Source organism: Solanum pennellii, chromosome 8, assembly GCF_001406875.1.
Source record: "Solanum pennellii chromosome 8, SPENNV200".
NCBI lineage: Eukaryota > Viridiplantae > Streptophyta > Magnoliopsida > Solanales > Solanaceae > Solanum > Solanum pennellii.
The window spans coordinates 7,277,637-7,297,237 of record NC_028644.1 but is presented as its reverse complement, the minus strand read 5'-3'; the positions used below and the strand labels follow the sequence as shown (position 1 = coordinate 7,297,237).

The window sequence follows — 19,601 nt, the reverse complement described above, 5'->3', positions numbered from 1 at the left end:
AATGAAAAATATAATTATTTTATGTAGTCAGTATCAATCAAGATTTAAGCTTACTAATTTCAATTAAACACGTCAATTTTTTATTTTAAACAATTCGAACATGATATAAAAGAAATATATGTCAGTTTAAGAACTCAATAACCGTAATTGATGCAGATTATTGATATCAAATATAGTTTGTCATTCAATTTAAGTTGTAAGTGTTTATGTATAAGTATACAATATGACAAACATTAATACTATATATATCACTCCAATTTACAAAAAATATGATACATGACAATATTTTTGAATTTAATAGAAATAAACCAAATTTTGATTATTTTCTTCACCGACCCAAATACCTTTTTCATTGAACTTCATGCTATGAAAGTTTTGAAAACATGATTAAATATGAATTTATCTCTTAAAATTTCTTTGCTTTGTTTGTCTTATTGATATTGATATTGATGAGACAGTTGGTTTGTTCGTTTATATTCTATGTTCTAGTGTCGTTATTATGTTTTCATGAAGGAGTAATTTTGGTTCCCTCATGAAACCCATAGACAGATCATCAGGCGTGGTATAGTGACAACTGTTAGAATGTACCGATGAGTACTCTAGCTAACCATATATGATTATGTTTTTTTGCAAAAGACATGATATTCGAGCAAACACTTAATATATATCAAGTATAATATCCTATCCAATCATGAGATATTATGTAGTGGGCATACTATCCAAGTCAATCAACAATCACATATCACAATCACAATGAATAAAAATCACATATGTACAATAAGTAAACGCATTTGTTGCATGAATATATATAAATCGATCAAACAAACCTCACCCATCCAAAAAAATTCATTCCCAAACATTCCTAATCATAATATGATCCCACAATCACCTTTCTCAAGAAAACACTTCAGATTCATCACAAGATCAACATTAACTAAGCATAAGACATACCTGGACACCATACAACCACCGAAGACATGCAATCTCTTGATAACCTACAAGATATTATATAAATAAAGACATATCTTATTACTTGTCTAAAAAATAAAATTTAGCCTACCTGGACACCATGCAACCACCGAAGAACTCAGAACACAAGCCTCTGCTTCGGTGAATTCTAACGGACGTAAATCAAGAATTTAGGGAATTTAGTATTTCCTTGCGTGCTAAAATTCGTATCCTTCATTGTTCTCCACCTTAGAGTTGCTCAAAAGATTTTTTTAGAGTAACCCTCATTTATTTTACCATCGATCATGTTTCATTGTGAAATTTAAAAAAAATAATTTTTGTTTTTTAAGTAAAAAATGCTATATGAAAATTGAAGTTATGTTTAACCAAAAATACAAGTTATTTTCAAATTCTTAAAAAATTAATATCCAACGTCAAGTTGAATTTAAATTTTTGTGTATTAACATAACTGTTGAAGTTAAAATTTCATTGGCCAAACACCTAATTAAGAATAATTTTTAAAAAGAAAAGAAAATGAATCACCACGTATATTTTGAGTTAGTTGATAATAGACTAGAGTCCATTTTAATTTGACTATATTTTGACTAACACAAGTCGCCTGAGCTGTGAGCTTTTTCCACTCCGTCGGCTTTCCTCTTCCGTACCCTCCGCCGGTCACTTTCTCCGGCGTAATCGATCTGTAAGTTTTCATAGTTTTCTTTCTCCTCCCCTCTCTCCCTTTCTCCAGATTTGCTACTTTCTGTCTCTCACTGGACAGAAAACCCTAACTCTCTTTGCTCAATGACTGTGCAATGCTAATTGCAAGTCATATTGTCTTTGTTTTTTTCCAATGCGCAATGAAAGCTACAGTTTCGATTTGTAAATATCTCTTTGTGATTTTCCCCAAATTGATCTGCGTTGCTTCCAAAGTTGTGTTGGTAAACTGACTATTATAACTCTGAGTATGACTAACCAACTTTTCTGTAACATTTCTCTTAGGAAGGAAAGAAAACAAATTATTGCAGGCTCTTACAAAGGAATTAGCTTTCCTTTGTTTGTTAATGTGTTCAAATTGTTTGGTTTTGTTGCATGTTTTTGATGTGGCATTACTCTACATCATTTGAAATACAAGATTTGAATATGTAAAACACCCTTGCCTTGCCTTACAGTACTCTGTTTGATATTTTCCACTATGCCTATTCTGTTGCAGTTGATGGAAACTTCATCTAGTGGATATCGATTTCGGAGAATACCACACCATTCCTTCGCTGGTTCCTTGAATTTAGATCCGCTGGTGAGTTTGGTATTCAAGCTTTTGGACTTATCAATGCTTCTTTGTATGGACAGGAAGTGATTGAGATTGGGAGGAAATGATCTTCAGTCTCATTTGTTATCTTTCTCTTAACTCTAGTCTTTTACTTGATAACTTTGTATTATATCACAAAACAGTAATGGGTCGTACTCGTACTGTAACCTTATATACAAGTGTACTCTTGATTTCACTTCTCTACGTCTAAATTGAGTTTTAACACATCAATAATAGAGAAAGTGGCATTAGAGTATAACTGATTACACCACTGGACTAAAAGTAAAATGCAGTTTAGTTCAACTTTCTGCACATTGTTCTCTATGCTCTCAAAGCATCTTGAATTCCTTTCATTCCAAACAGCCCACCAGATAGCCCGCGAGATAATTCTCCATCTACCTCTGTCTACAAGGATGAGATATTTAAGCTTATTATTCTTGAGAAATGAGAACTAAGCCAGTAGGAATCCTGTTTGTGCTGCAAGTTTATTATAGCCAAATTACTTAGGAAGGCACTTGTTATGGTCCATAAAGATGCTAAAAAGACCACTTCTCCCCAAACCGAATTCTTCATGCATTCATCTTGGGTAGTCCTTACATTGCTTCCATGCTAGTTTTACCATGGAATTGTCATCAAAACGGCCTCTATAAAGCTTTACCTCCTCCTTTCTGTAAAGGCATGCGTTAATTTAGAGTCTTTTGCTATTTGCACTGGGAGCACCCTTGGAGGCCAAATTGCCTTGCGCTTGGGGTTTCTATCCAACTTATTCCTTTTTTCTTGGAAGACTACCAATTATATTGGGAGGATACTTTTCTGAATTTGTAATGTGATGTAAATACATTTTAATGTAAGTACAAATGTAAATACTTGTTTTTAAGCCAAAAAGACAAAAATAAGCCAAAAGCAATAAGCCCATCCAACAGGCTCTTATTTACTTGTTGAGTAGGGTATGGAAGTAGTATCAACTTTTCTTTGGATCAAAGATGGTGTGGGGAGAATATGTTGAAATTTATTTAGAGTTTTGAGATAGAAAGAGATAATGGTGTAACTAATTCGGTTGGTGCAAGAAGGGTATTTCGCGGGACTTAGTATTCAAAAAGAATTTACAAGAGGGAGGTGTATTTATTCTTAATGTTGAAACTACTCTTCTAACTGACTTAGATGCTCAAGGGTGGGACTCGTGGAGTTTGGAGGGGGGAAGACAACTAAGTGATAATGTATTTTATGTCAACTTATACTACCACAAACCTTTGTTGTGAGAGTAGTCAAGATTGCCATATGTCTTTTTTGATCTTTAGAGCACCTATCAAGGTTCACTTTTTCACTTGTGGGTAGCAAAAGGGGCCGATTCTAACAATAAAGATCATGAGAAGGAGTGGTAATTTTTTGTATGTATAGATGTTTAGGAGAAGATGTGTTAACACCTCTTGTTACGTTGCCAAGTGGCTTCACAAATGTGGTGGATGAATTGTTTCATGGTAGTGGTAATGGAGGGCTAAGTGAAGGATGCACACAGTTGTGTCACTAGAAGAAGAAAGAGGTGTTCACGGGTTGGTTATTGGTCAAACCCAAAGTCGAATCAATTTAATTGATCTTTAAATTATTAAAACCAAATCAAATATCATATGCATTTATCAGTTTGGTTGTTATCGGTTTGGTTCGGTTGTTCGATTATTAGTCATACACGAAAATAAAATCAAAAGACAAGGTGGGGAATAGAAAAAATTTTGTTAGCAAACAAACACCTGCCAACATCATCCACCATAGTTGAGTCTTCACCGACAATGGAGAAAATGAAATCAAAATCAGAAGAGCAGAATAGCTAACAGCTGGATCATGCCTCCAAATTTTCTCCTTGGTATCGAGGAAGAGCGATTTTTCATCTTGATTGTTATCCATTCTTGTTTACAAATATGCTATTAACAACTAGCTGTTCACATACTTGGCAAAAGAATGCCATTGGCTTTTGTAAATGTTCAAACTATTAGGCCATCTAGGACTCTGAGCAAGGCGTGTGAAAACAAGGATCATTTCCTTTTTGGTAAGTAAAACAGATAACATTTAAAGCTTTGAAGTTACTGTGGGTCATATAAATGTGATTGGCCTAGAAATCTTTAGTTGGGGTCATAAATATAGTAGCTTAGAATTTAGATTAATGAGAACTCTTCATGCAAAGGAGTTATGCGATATTCGTCTTCTCTATGTTTGAGTAGGGTCATAAATTCAAAGATGAATCACATTGAGAAGAGATAGAATGAGTCCTCAATATTTTGAGAGTGGTGGGGATACTAGAGAAAGCTGATGTGTAGACAAAAGGAATATAGGGATGAAAATGCTACTTAGTACTCAAAATTCAAACATAAGATATTTGTGCTAGAGACTGTTTAAGGAAGGAAGCAACAGAACATTTGAATTCGTAGAATGGTCGTTAATAGGGCTACAAGTGTATTTTGACTACTATATCTAAGAATTTTTTAACAAGGTTTTAGTTTCATTTGGGTTTATTGCCATACTAAGGGTAAACTAGCAAGCGGGCGGGGCGATCCAATGCTTTTGTGTGTTCATACAGGGTCCTTGAAAGGGCCGCATCCCAATTGGGTGTTGTGTAGGCAGCCTACCCGACACAAATTTCATACCTTTTTCTTACAAATGCCTTGACATGTTTTTCAATCTTGAAGCTTGAATCTCCATTAGCATTTCTTAATAGGGCCTTGTTGTAAGTTAGAGGGCTTTCTCTCTAACCCCTTATTTCAATTCTTTGGGGACTTTATCTACTCCTGACGGATTAAGTGGAACTTCCTAGCAGAATCTGTTGAATGTTATTGGAAATTCCTCTTACACCGTTCCAATTTAATACCTAGTACGCTTACCAAATTGTGAAACAATGAAAGTGAAGTATGTAAGGATGTTTGCAAGTGTACTCTTAATTGACACCTTTGTCCTTTTTTTGCCATGTACCTCTTTTGTCATCCTACAACCCGTCTCAACTCTTTCAACTGTAAAAAAAGCCGGCTAGATGGAACTTGTATGTGATAACCAAGTGGTCCTTCACATTGCATCAAATTCGGTATTTCATGAGATGACTAAGCACATTGAGATTAACTGTTACTTTGTCAAAGAAAAGATACTCTCATGAGATATTATTGCAAAATTTGTGAAGTTGAGTGATCTGTCTGTAGATAATTTCCAGCTAGTCCATCACTGCTAATTACATTTGTAGCAAGCTCGGTCGATATGACTTCTATGCACCCACTTGAGGGGGGATGTTAAAATAGAAATAAGAGTATGCTTTGTATATAGTATCCTACTTGGAGAAGGATTGTCATGTAGTGTCTTAGTGTAATAATGTAGTTACACACTTCAATAATATTTCTCACAACCTTCATATCCTATAGCTAATGTGATGTCCTCGATAAACTGAAGATGACATCCTGGTCTCTCTAATCACCTCTCCCCAATACTTTTTCAGCCTCCCTCTACCCCTCCTTAAATCCGCCATTGCCAACCCCTCACACCTCTTACTGGGGCATATGCACATCTCCTCCTCACATGCCCTAGCCATTTCAGCTTCACTTCCCTCATTTGGTCCATCATGGGGTTCGCTCCCACCCTGTCCCGAACATCTTTGTTTTTAATCTTATCTCTCCTAGTATGTCCACACATCCATCTCTGCGTCCTCATTTCCACAACATTCATCTTTCTGAACATGAGAGTTCTTGATAGGCCAAGTCTCTGCCCCATACAACATAGCTTGTATAACTATCTTTTTGTAGAACTTACCTTTTAGTTTTTGTGGCACATTCTATCACACAAGACTCCCGATGTGAGCCTCCATTTTATCCCCCGCACCAATATGATGTGTGACATCATCGTCAATTTTCCATAGTAGAATTGACCAACAGTAAAAAGGAAGGGGGAATGGGCATAAAGAACCTCAAAGTACAGAATCGAAGTCTCTTATTGAAGTGGCTACGGAAGTTTCTCTCAGGGGAACAAGGTAGGTTTGTGGAAGATGCACAATGGAAGGCTTATGGATCACTAAGCAAGTTAGAAGCCCTTATGGGGTAGGTCTATGGAGAACAATCAGGAATCAGTGGCCTAAAATGCGGGGAAACTCAAGAATTGTAATAGGTAATGGAAGGAGGACATCATTTTGGAATGATGTGTGGGTTGGTCAATATCCCTTAAAACAGTTGTACCCGGTGATCTATAATTTGAACCAACAGAAGGAGGCAACAGTAGCAGAAGTCAGGGACAGCCGGACAGCCAAAGATGGAACCTCTCTTTCAGGAGAATGTTCAATGTTTAATGATTGGGAGATTGACAGCCTAACAAATTTCTAGAATACTCTAGAGCAGGCCATCAACTTCAACCCAATGAAGATAATCTATACTGGTTGAGGGCCAATAATGGGAATTTAACAGTAAAATCAGCGGCCAGCTGCAATGCTCTTACCATGGCCTTGGAAGATGATATGGAAAGTTAAAGTACCTCACAAGGTGGCTTGTTTCACCTGGTTAGTAGCCAGACAAGTAGTACTAACTCAGGACAATCTAATGAAAAAGGGAAGACAATTATGTTCCAGGTGTTTTTTCTGTGAAAGAGAAAAATAGAGACAACTAACCATCTCTTCATCCGTAGAGTGACAGAAAACGGTGGAAGGTGTTTTTTAACTTAAGGGGTATCAGTTGGTCCATGCCAAGGCATACCTCCGAAGTTTTAACGTACTGGAATAGAGAAGGAAATATGTCCAGCCGCAAAGAGAGATAGAAGATTGTCCCTGTTTGCATCTGGTGGACAATATGGAGGGAAAGGAACCAAAGATGTTTTGAAAATAAGGGCATCCCTTTCCAAAGTCTGAAGTTGAATTGTCTTATAACCTTTTTTCTTTTTTTTTTTGGTGTAACTATGTACTCCCCAAAAAGGTGGAGGATATTACTCAGTATCTAGATAGTTTAAGAGGGATAGGTGGCAGATTTCTTTGGTTTTGCTTACTGTAAACTCCAGATGTAACTACTACTAAAATACACTATTGGTGTATTCTGTCTATAAAATGTTTAACTTTCTCAAAAAAAATATATTTTGTATGGAAATGCATCTTATGGTAGGATTTTTCCTTTCAATCTCCCATATGACAGAAAAAGGTTACATTCACTGTATTTTTGGTGCTAAATCTCAGTTTAACTTGGGTAGCATAGCACATGTACATATTCCTTATTAAGTGCTTGAAAGCCATCCTTCATAAACCCTACGCAGAATTTACAATTCACAGTTTATGCTACTAACTTGATTAAGTATTCTTTTTTTTTATAGCTGTGTCATGCAATTTATGTATGATCCTTTTGGATTGTTGATAGAATGTGTAGGCAGATAATGTCTGTACCCACTTTGATATTAAATATTATATTGACAATTTATTCAAAAATTATCTGTCCGATAAACCATTTCATTCTGAATCGCCACTTGATAAATTCCTTTGTCCTATTATCATGCTCTCATTATTCTTCCCTTTTGATTGCAGCTTGATGAAAATTTGGAGCAGTGGCCACATTTAAATGAACTTGTGCAATGCTACAGAACTGACTGGGTAAAAGATGAGAACAAGTATGGTCACTATGAAAGCGTCAGCCCGGCTTCATTTCAGAGTCAAATATATGAGGGTCCTGATACTGATATGGAAACAGGTGAGATACCCTACTAGGACACCTCTTCTCTGTGTATGTGAAAATTAAGGGCTAGGGGTCACTGATATTCTGATATGTCTATGTGTATTCCTGTGTAGATTGTGTTAAACATTTTGTGAAAGGGTGCCGATTTGAATGGAGAAGTTTCACATTTTTCATGTGCATCTATGCAACTCTTTTTTCCAGCAGGACATCTTCAATGCTCTTCATTCATCCACTCTTAAAGAACCTGACGATACCATAAATTCTGAAGCTCTTCTACTCATCTCTTCAAATTAAACATCTTAGTGGTGCAATAGGTGTAGAATTGTCTGCTAGTCCTTTTGTGCATACTATCTTTAAAATCAAGAAATAAAGTAATAGTATAGCAGAGTCATAGTAAAATACAACAATTTTCTGTAGTATATTTCAACAACAACAACAACAACAACAACATACCCAGTGAAATCCACAAGTCCCACAAGTGAGGTTTGGGGAGGGTAGAATGTATGCCGGCCTTACCACTACCTCATGGAGATAGAAAGACTGTTTTCAAAAGACCCTCGGCTCAAGTGAAAGAAATTGTGGTGTAAAGAAAAGACAATGAAGAGAAACCGAAACAAGAAACAGTGCAAAAGTAGTGCAAAAGTAGCCAAAACAGCAAGAAAATCATCTGACAATTGAAATGCCATAAACAACATACTAGGGTAGATTATTTTTTAAAAAACAGTATTAAACAATGATTAAAATAAAAAAAGCAAGAACTATAATGATACAACTAGTACCATCGCAAACACCCTAAGCAAGACAACGCTACACTACCTATTACTCTTCTTACCCTAATACAGGTCTTGCACACCCACCTATCTAGGGTCATGTCCTCGGTAACCTGGAACTGCGTCATATCCTGTCTTATCACCTCTTCCCGATACTTCTTCGGTGTACCTCTACCTCTCCTCGTACCGTCTATGACCGACCTCTCGCTCCGTCTCACTGGTTAACAAAATATATTAAAAAATTTGAATGCCAAATTTATTTTCCAAATATTAAAATGCACTCATACTCTATTAATATGGAAATTCCATTAGACCTGCTTAGTCTAGAATGGAATGTGCAATCCTTGAATATCTGAAATTGTCCTTGTTTAAATAGCTTTCTTATCATGTAGTAAGCATCTTGTATTTCATAAAATTATATTCCTCTTTTGTTGTCATATCCAGAATATAAGTAGACACCTAAAAAAGCATTTTGATTTTTTCCTGCCATGCAAACTAATGAGTCTTGTTAACAAGGAAAATAGCTTTTCTGTGGGTTTGGCATTTAAAATTTTCTTTCAGCTAATTGCACCCATTTGATTAGCTGAAAATCAAATATTTGAAAATATAGTTACTGCCCAACTGTCCGCTTGCAATATACGCCTTCATGGTACTAATGGTTATATGCTGAATTGTCTGCAGAGATGCATCTTGCAAATGCTAGACGGCCTAAAATTGAGGATTCAATTGATGGTGAAATTCCCAGCACTTCTGGGACACAACTCTCTGAAGATAATTTCTCAGACCTCTCAAATGCCAAAGTCTCCAAGGTTGTTTCCTGTTACACGAATGCAGATTGCAGGCCTATTAAAATGCTCGTTCTTTAAAATTGATTCAAATAATTAACTTGCAGCATTTTGGTGAATCCCCTCTACCGACTTATGAACCAGTTTTTGACTGGGAAAATGAAAGATCATTAATATTTGGGCAAAGGATTCCTGAAGCTCATATGTCCCAGTATACGAGGTTGGAATTCATTTATCATTCCTTTTGTCCTCTCCCTCCTTGAAATGTTTCTTATCACTTAAATGGCTGTGGTTATAGCGGTCTGAAGATTGCTGTGAAAGTCCTATCATTGTCATTTCAAGCTGGACTAGTTGGTGAGTTTATGTTGTTGAATACTGGTCTTGGTTGTTAAAAAGATGTGTCTGCTTAAGATTTTTCTATTCATTTGAGCCTTTGAGCTGCAGCACTCCTTATCTGAGTTTCCGAAGTTCTTTTGTAGAGCCGTTTCATGGCACAATTTGTTTATATAATAGGGAGCGAAGAGAAAAACTTTCTGAGGATTTTATTTTCCATGTATTGCCTACCGAAATGCAAGAAGTAAGCTGCTTCAGTTTTGCTCATCTTTTTCTTGGTTTTCAGTTTTACTTCACTCTAGTTTCTTCTGATGCTAGCCTGTTGTAATGTCTGTTTATTTTGATCCCAGGCAAGCAGTTCCTATGAAAGGCGTTGCATTTTTCATCTAGATGCTCCATCAGCATCTATTTGTCTGCTAATACAACTAGAAAAACCTGCCACTGAAGAAGGTGGAGTGTCTCCTTCTGTTTATTCACGAAAGGAACCAGTAAGTTTGATGACCTCCTCTGGGACACCTAACTTAATGATTGCTTCATTTTCAATGCATTATTCAGTTTAAGTTATTTGGGATGCTGACATAACGCTTAAATTTGGTCTTAAGAGTTTGTGTTTATCTTTTTGTTGGTTACACTTATTTAGCATTTGATACATGGTTGGTGAACATTTAGCAGTTGCAGACTCTTGGAGAAAGGAATATGCTTCCACTGGGAATTCTATATAGGTCTCTCTTAGCATGAAGAAGTGGAGATATCCTCTCTACATCCTGCCATTTTGGCCCATTTCTTTTTTCTCTTACATTCTGAAGAAGACTTCGGGTGTATGGTATTGCATATGATCTTACTGCAGGCAACTGGATACCTTTTAAGCCAAAAAGCCCGCTAAAATAGAATATTTTGGTGTGCTGAACAGGAAATAAACATGTATCAAAGTTTGTGTAGGTTATATTTTTAAAGATCTCCTTGCAATTAACAAATCTGCTCACCATTTCTATTCACAAGGTTTTCATCTTCCTGACAAAGTAAAGACCTAATACAAATATTGGGAATAGCATAGTATTGTCCGTTTCATACAGATAGGAAGAAACCGCTTTATGCTCAAAATGAGCAATAGTCATAAAAGGCCGTGTCATCTTTCTTCCATTTTTATCAATTGGATATCAGACCTCTTTCTTCTGTTTTTAGTTTAGTTTTAGAATGTTGCTCAAGTTTGATGTTATCCTTTCTATAGCTACCCTGTAAGAGCCACATTAGTTCTGTCATATCTGGACTTCCCCTTTAGAATTATTGAATTGTCAGTCTGGCAGCTTTAATCGCACTTCTAGTCTGTTTATACTTTCTTCCAGTAGAGGACTGACTTTGTTGAGACATCTGATTAATAAAGGAAAGGACTCCATCTGTTTTAGTTTCTGTGAGAAGTAAATCACTAGCAACTTTCTTACATTTGATTTGTGATGGTTGTAATTTGTTACTTTGCCAGCTTTCTATCAAGTACATTCTGAAGATGTGCTTTAGTTGAGGTTTAACTATGTTAGTTTCTTCTCAAGCGCTAAGTTGGAAATGTTGTTTTGCTTTTGCTGAAGTACTCCAGCTTGTTTTTTCACGGATATGTTTTGTTTATATGCAGTCATTTTGCATGTAATAGGATATGTTCTTTTTTCTGATTGAATATCTCTACCTGTATGTAGGTTCATCTGACAGAGAGAGAGAAACAGAAACTACAAGTATGGTCGCGGATCATGCCATACAGGGAGTCCTTTTCCTGGGCCATCATTCCACTCTTTGATAGTAACATAGCTTCTGTGGGTGGCTCTGCTTCTCCCAGCAGCCCTCTTGCTCCCAGTGTCTCTGCGTCAAGTTCACAAGAGGGCATCACTGAGCCGCTTTCAAAAATTACTGCAGATGGAAAGCTTGGTTATTCAAATGGGAATTCCATTGTCGTTGAAGTGTCTAACTTAAACAAAGTCAAAGAAGGATACACTGAGGAATCTCTCCAGGTCTTTTTCATTCGATTGTTATTTTTATGATTCCTATTCACTTATTGGTTTGAGAATAATTTAGAGCTTGTTTGGAATGGCTTATTAAGTGTTTTAAAGCCAAAATAGCTTTTAAGCATTTTAAAGTGTTTGGGCAAAATGAAAAAGTGCTTATAAGCACTTGATTTTAAGGCAAAATGATAAAAATAAGCCAAAAAGCCAAAAGCTAATCCAAACATACTCTTAGAGCCTGTTTGGATGGGCTTAAAAGCTGGTCAAATCGACTTAAAAGTCAGTTTTTGACTTATTAGGGTGTTTGACAATTATCAAAGTGACTTATTTTAAGTCAAAAATAACTTATTTTAAGCCAAAAGCTAAAAGCTAGGTGAGGGGTGCCTTTTTTTTTTTTCAACTTAAAAGCTATTTTATGTTGACCAAGTATAATACAATTTTGCCCTTAATTCTTTTTTTAATTTTTACTATTATATTATTTATTATTATTAATATTATTATTATTATTTATTATTATTATTATTATTATTATTGTATTTATTATTATTCTTATTTTGTTATTATTATTATTATTTGTTTATTGTATTATTTTGATTTATTATTATTATTATTTTATTATTTTTATTATTATTATTATCATTATTATCATTATTATTATTATTGTTAAGTTGCGCATACAAAATTAACTTAAATAATAAATTCATATTCCTCTTATAAATAATTTGTGATGATAAAGAAATATGTGAATGATAGGAAATATTACTACTTATGAATGTAAAATATGAATTAATTTTGTTTTAATTTTTTTAAAGTATAAAAACCTTAAATTAATCAACTTTTTATCATGTTAACAACTTTAAGGGTATTTCAGACATTTTGCTTAAAAAAGTGCTTACCAGCACTTATTTGCCAAACTCATCAACAACTTTTTTTCCAACTGCAACACTTTTATCCAAACACATAACTACTTATTTTAAAAATAAGTTTTCGCACTTTCAAAAGTACTTTTTAAAAGTCACTTTTTTTAAGCTAATCCAAACGGGCTCTTAGTGGCCTTTGATGCAATCTAACTTAGTTTACCATTATTCTTTTTTAGTTTGTCTTGTATGTTGATTCTTCTCCTTGAACAAAGTCAAAGAAAGACCCACTAGTGTATCCTTCCAAAATAGAGTTCCCTTCCATCCGTGATATTGATCCTCAAATCTGCCTTTTAGATTCAACCACAACTTCCTGATGGCGCTCCATAGGCCGATTCCATAAGGATTGGTCACATTTTTAGTCATCCAAAAATCTTTTTCTCCATAATTAGCTTTTATAAGTGTTACTCATAAAATGTGCTCTTCTTTGGTAAACCTCCAAAGCTGTTTTCCTTCTTCAAGCTCCTGATTCCCATCCATGCCTTCTTTTTTAAACTTATTGTTCACTTTTTCCATTTAACCCTCCTCTCTTCTTCTTATTGCCTTGCCATAGGAAACTGCTCCTTGCTACATCTAACCTTTTTTCTGCATTTACCGATATAGGAAATAATGACACCGTATAAGTGGGAAGTGCATCCAGAACTAGTTGATTAAAACCAATCTACCTCTAAAAGATACCTAGTTCGTCTTGTTAGGCAAGTGGGAAGATGGCATAAAAAATAAGAAAGAGGGGAGACTGGGGTTTAGGAACATGAAGAAATAAAACAAAAGCTTAATGTTGAAATGGCTTTGGAAGTTTATGACAGGAGAGAATATGCTATGGAGAGAGGTGATCAGGGCAAAATATGAAATGGAGAATAGGTGGATGACAAAGATGGTAGGTCCACCATATGGATGTGGTATCTGGATATCAGTAAGAAATCTTTGGCCTCTCTTTCTTTCTAGAATCAGATTCCAGGTGGGTAATGGAATGAAGGTGTCATTTTGGGAGGACAGATGGATAGCCAAAAGAACCCTGAAACAATTATTCCCAGACTTATATACACTAATCTTTCAACAAAATGCAACTGTGGCTGAAATGTGGACAGGACAGGGGTGGAACTTACATCGTAGGAGGAATCTAAATGATTGGGAGATTGGGAATATAGTGGCCTTCCATGATACGATGGCACAATTTAGTAATTTGAATAGGGAAGAAGACAAAGTTGTGTGGAAGATTGGCAGCAAAGGGGTTTTCAATGTCAAGTCAGCTTACAAAGATCTCAATCATTCAAATTCAAATGACAGGATGGAGCTCTGGCCATGACAGATGATATAGAAGCCTAAAATCCCATAGAAGGTTAACTGTTTCACATGGTTACTAACAAGGGAAGCAGTGCTGACACAAGAAAATATAAAGAAGAGGAAGTTCCAACTATGCTCAAAATGCTTTTTATGTGAGGAACAGGCAGAGACAGTCAACCATCTCTTTTTGCATTGCAAATGGACAGATCAATTATTTCAGCAGCCTTAGGAAGATCACTTGGGTGAAACCAAGAAACATAGCACAACTCCTAAATTGTTGGATCAATATTGGCAATACTACAATTAAGGAGGAGAGGTGGAGGATTGTCCCAGCTTGTATATGGTGGACAGTGTGGAAAGAAAGGAATCAAAGATGTTTTGAGGGCAAGAAGAACAATTTGCAGGATTTCAAGATGAATTGTATAGCTCTTCATTATTTTTGGTGTAAAAGAACTTTTTGATTATAGACTATTTGTGACAAAAAGCACAATCCAAGGTGTACCAAAAAAACCCATCCAAAATCGCTTCAATCCAAGCTCCAAGATGGAAGAAATGATGCTGCCTCCTGAATACCTGAACACGCTCCCTCGGGTCCTCATGCATTGGCAGACCAGGCCTAAACTTTCCCCTACGTGGCCGTGAGTATCATTGCTAGTCTTTGCGATGACTAGCCAGTTGGTACTGCGCAATCACAGCCTTTGCTCACGATTGTGACAACTTTTCAGCTTTTTTCAAATTGTTCCAAGTGCATCACCCCCCCCCCACACCTACACCCACACAAAGCATCATTCGAATCTATTGGAACCTTCAAATCATGAACCAAGCTTCATTACTCTAAATGTTTACTTTGGTCAACTCTAAGCACTTTAGTCTTCTAGTAAACAAATAGGCATACCAAAACTCTCCTGGGCCCTTTGGGACCGGAACCACCTGTAGCCACAAGTTACAAAACACCATATGAATCTGCGAAAAATCTCAAAACATGAAACGGAGCGGTACATCTCAAATGAGGGGTTGAGTTACAGTCAAAACACAAACAAACTGCTTTTCTTCTTAAGTACTTTATGAAAACGATTTTGATGGAAGTGCTTCTCAAAATTAGTTGCCTTTGTTAGCATGGCCAAACAGACTCTTCACTCTTGTTAGATGACTGCTAATATTGTTATTACAATTATTACATTTAGTTACATATATTTAACTTATTTTCACTATTATTTTTATTTGGTGTGATGATGACTTTGAGTTAGGCTTAAATGAAACCGTGAGGATTCATATGACTGACCCCAACTTGTTTGGGACTGAGGCATAGTTGTTGTGGTCCGTCCACCAACACAAAGTATTGCTACAGAGGAATTTAATGTTGCATCTATTCCTGCTTATGAGTTTTTCCTCCCATTACTTGGTTGAACTCAGCACGTTCTTCTGATTTCTTTTGCGTAACTGACTACTTTACACATTCAGATTCTGCATCCCTTCTGTCAATTGATATTTGATTTGATTAAATTTCAGGATCCAAAGAGAAAGGTTCATAAACCAGTAAAAGGTGTCTTGAAATTGGAAATTGAAAAACTGCCAGCTAGTTCTACTGAAACTGAAAATGCTTTGGAGAGTGGTAGTTTGATCTATGATTCTCTTGATCATGGCGACCATTTGAATGATTCAACTTCTATGAAATTCCCTACTAATGGTACCTTTTCCAAGTCTAAATCCTCCGAAATGAAAGAGCTTGTTCGGAATGGTTCAGTTGCTCATGAAAATGTGGAAAATACTGCTGATGATGTAAGTGTCGTCTTTCAAATCAATGTTTTTTCCTTTTTAGTTCAACAATTTTTACTTTTGAATTGCTTAGTATTTAGCTGGCACATTTCAGTGGTATGTTGTTTGAGATGATGTGCATTTTTGTTCAGCTTCTATAGTCTAAACTCTCGTATATGGAAGCCTCAGCCGTCACCCTGATGATCTGGTGTGGATTATAGAAGTAAATGTTACCTTTCTGAAAAAAAGATGCTTCTAAGATCATCTAAGATTGGATATTTAAGTAAATCTTGTGATCATATAATGTGACCAGAATACCTTTCAGTTTATTGCAAGGGCTTAATTGCAGAGCAACATGATTTTTCCAAATCTTATGATATAGGTTACATGGCCTATTGGTCTTGCGCCTGTCAACTTGTTCGATGAGATTTGATTCATTACCAACTGTTACATAATAAATTATATTTGAGTGTACAGTTTGAAGCTTTTGACTTCCGCACAACGACAAGGAATGAACCGTTCTTGCAGCTCTTTCATTGCTTATATGTCTACCCCTTGACTGTTAGTATGAGTCGGAAACGAAACATGTTTATTCGAGTTGAACTGAGAAGGGACGACACAGATATTCGAAAACCACCTCTAGAGGTCTGTATTTGTGTTTACAGAACAGTTTATTTTGTAGATTCCATGTGGTTGGATCCCTATCTAACTGTCTACCATTAGGCTATGCATCCAAGGGAACCAGGTGTACCACTTCAGAAATGGTCTCACACACAAGTTGCTGTGGGGGCAAGGGTTGCCAGCTACCATGATGAAATCAAAGTTTCTTTGCCTGTTATTTGGACACCATCACATCACCTTTTGTTTACATTCTATCATGTTGATCTTCAGACAAAACTTGAAGCACCAAAGCCGGTAAGTTTGATATTAATTGGCTTTTGAGGTATTCTCCATCTTTGTTAGTATGCTTAAGTTGTTATCGTGACAATTAAACTGACAGTTTGACCCTTCCTCTCTTCATTCTGCATGTGTTGGAACGTGTGTGTTCTCCACATGTTATGGTACACTGGTTGATGACAGACTCTTTATAAGTTGCTCTTTTCTTTGTTTACTTCTGCCAGGTGGTAATTGGATACGCTTCACTTCCATTATCGACACATGCACAGTATGTTTTTCTATTCTTTGACTGAAGTGTCTTTTATATTTCCCCTTAACTTTAATATCCATGTTTTTCAATATCTAGCTGGATTCTTCCTCTGTTAGTACCATTACTTCGGGCACACATCTCATTTAATTGAGGGAGCAGCTTTGGGCCATCGGCAGCCTAGTAGAAAGAGGGAAACTCTTTTTCAAGAATGGGCCAGATTTTTCAAGTCAAGTCACTTTTAATGACATAACTTGTTAAGGCCCAATACCACTCAAAAGTGGTAATTTTCCAGAACTCCCAGAGCTGCAATACAATCAAGACACCGAAAGAACAATACAATCAAGACACCGAAATAACAATCACCCAGAACTCGAATCCGATTGCCCAAGTGGAGGAGGAGATGGTCATGGTCGGCGAATCAATTATCGAATCTCAACACCAATTAATAGAGAAAGATGATAGTTGTGACAATTATTGGAGAATATATTATTATTTTGTTGTAAACAGACACTATAGTGCATACAAGTCATATGTACCAAGCTTGTTACAGATGTAATTAATATGAGGATAGACGAAGGCTTGGTGAGATATTCGCAAGTTGATCACTCGACTTCACAAAATTGACAGTCAATATCAATGTGCTTGGTCTTTTCATAAAATACTGATTTGATGCAAATTGATAAATTCCTAAATTATAGTGTTGAACTTCCCAAACCAAGCTTCAAAAGATTTTTTCGAACCGTAGAGTGACTTACACAATCAACATACAAGGCTACTAAACTCCGCTTGAGCAACAAAATTAGGTGATTGCTCCATATAGGCTTCTTCACAGTGCAATGGTTGCCAGAAAGCTATGTTGCGCGGACTCTTCATTTTTGGAGCCGAACCCGTCTCGACACGACACTGGTTTGGGGGCGGGGTGCGTGTCGATTCGGTCAATCTGATCTGGATACTTTGACTAGAGCCGAGAAAAAAAATGGGGAAGAAGAGATCATTCATGGCCGGCGAAAGTTAGATGACTTTTCTCGGACGAAGTTGTCACAAGGTCTGGTTGCTTCATGGAAAAGAATAGTGAAGAGGCAAAGCTTACCAGAATAGAGAGAGAGAGAGCCTAAAAAGCTTTTTTCTTGTACACGAATAGAGAGGAGGGGAGGGCTCCGTGGAAAGAACAAAGAATTCAAAGTCTTGTTCTTGAAAAGAAGAGAGTAAGCTTTTTTTCTTGAAAAGGAATAGAGAGGGCTAAGGGTTTCTTGGAAGAAGAAAGGCCTTTCTTGGGACAAGAAAGGGCTCTACCAGCACTTTAATGAATTGTACTATCTAATTGTTAGGCTATATATAATTTTACCAGTTTCAAAAAAAAAATTGTTAGGCTATACACACACACACACACACACACACACACATATATATATATGTATGTATGATTATTTCATTTTATGATAAATAAAAGGAATTATAATTTTTAAAAAATTAATTAGTAACTAGTCATACTTAATTTATGCTTTTAAATTTGTACATCTATAATTGATATGTTTTTAAGTATAGCGTTTTACAAGATATTTAATATTATTATTATTATAATTATACCTTATAATATTAAATAATTTTAGCCGAATTCCCGCACCCGTATCCATACTCGGATTCGCACCCCCGAATCTTAAAATTTAGGATCCGCCATCCGTCTTGGATACCCGCACCCGAGTCCAATCAACTTAGCCAGAATGTGCTCAAAGTCTGGTATAAAATATATAGACCGTCTTGAAATCAATAGACGAGTCGATATTAAACAAGAAATCTGGTTGAACATGCTCACGTGTCGGAGTATAAGATTTGATGGCTGAAAGTGGTCAGAATCTTAGAAATATAATTAAATGGGTAGGGTTGGAATGATGACATGACCCTATACACAAATCAGATTTGAGGAGTCTCGGGAAATACGGATGGAGCTACGCAGATCAAGTTTGAGGAGTTACTGAAAAGACACACAGTGCTACGCAACGAGATAGTACTTTAGAAAAATATAAAGTACTACGCAAATTAAATATGAAAAGTAGTCTGGGGAGACGCACGATGCTATGCAAATCAAATATGAAAAAAAAGTCATTGGAAAGATGACATGGTGCTACACAAATTAAATATGAAAAAGTAGTCGCCGGAAGAATGTCATGGTGCTCCACATATAAGATATGAGAAAGTAGTCATGGAATGATGGCGCACAGTGCTACGCAAATCAGATTTGAGAAAGTAGTCACTGGAATGATCACATGGTGCTACACAAATTTTGATGGATAAATATTTGACACAAAACAACCCTAGAAAGTCCCCAAAAACTGACGCACAGTGACCACTGAGTTGTTTTCTAGAATATGGAGTTACCTGAATATGTCAGTGGCCTTACTTTTGTTAACATAACCATTAGCCAGACGAGCGGCATATATGGGTCATAGCCGCCCGCTGGTAGCGTAAGCTATTTTCTTTCTCTACCAATATCGTAAAGACTCTGATACCATGTGAGAAATATAGGATTAAAATATTATTGAATTGTTGTCTCTACATTATTACATAGAGACGATATTTATACACTACAGTACAATCCTTCACCAAGTAGGAAACTATATACTATTCCTATTTCTATTTCTATTGTATGTATCCTATTCCTATTCTAACAATAATTAAGTTGGGGGTGGGGGGGGGGGGGGTTT

General features: G+C 36.2%; 1 protein-coding gene across 1 annotated transcript in view; it reads left to right on the top strand.

Annotated features, from left to right (window-relative positions):
- The first annotated feature begins 1,504 nt into the window (after positions 1 to 1,504).
- LOC107028460 (guanine nucleotide exchange factor SPIKE 1) overlaps positions 1,505 to 19,601 on the top strand; it is a 50,403-nt gene continuing 32,306 nt past the window's right edge. The window contains exons 1-13 of the mRNA XM_015229536.2: positions 1,505 to 1,648; positions 2,159 to 2,242; positions 7,776 to 7,938; positions 9,375 to 9,502; positions 9,586 to 9,698; positions 9,777 to 9,832; positions 9,958 to 10,055; positions 10,162 to 10,299; positions 11,497 to 11,805; positions 15,507 to 15,776; positions 16,230 to 16,397; positions 16,476 to 16,667; positions 16,874 to 16,917. Coding sequence (XP_015085022.1) covers positions 2,162 to 2,242; positions 7,776 to 7,938; positions 9,375 to 9,502; positions 9,586 to 9,698; positions 9,777 to 9,832; positions 9,958 to 10,055; positions 10,162 to 10,299; positions 11,497 to 11,805; positions 15,507 to 15,776; positions 16,230 to 16,397; positions 16,476 to 16,667; positions 16,874 to 16,917 — 1,760 coding nt within the window. The 5' untranslated portion in view covers positions 1,505 to 1,648; positions 2,159 to 2,161. The remainder of the gene's footprint in view (positions 1,649 to 2,158; positions 2,243 to 7,775; positions 7,939 to 9,374; positions 9,503 to 9,585; positions 9,699 to 9,776; positions 9,833 to 9,957; positions 10,056 to 10,161; positions 10,300 to 11,496; positions 11,806 to 15,506; positions 15,777 to 16,229; positions 16,398 to 16,475; positions 16,668 to 16,873; positions 16,918 to 19,601) is intronic.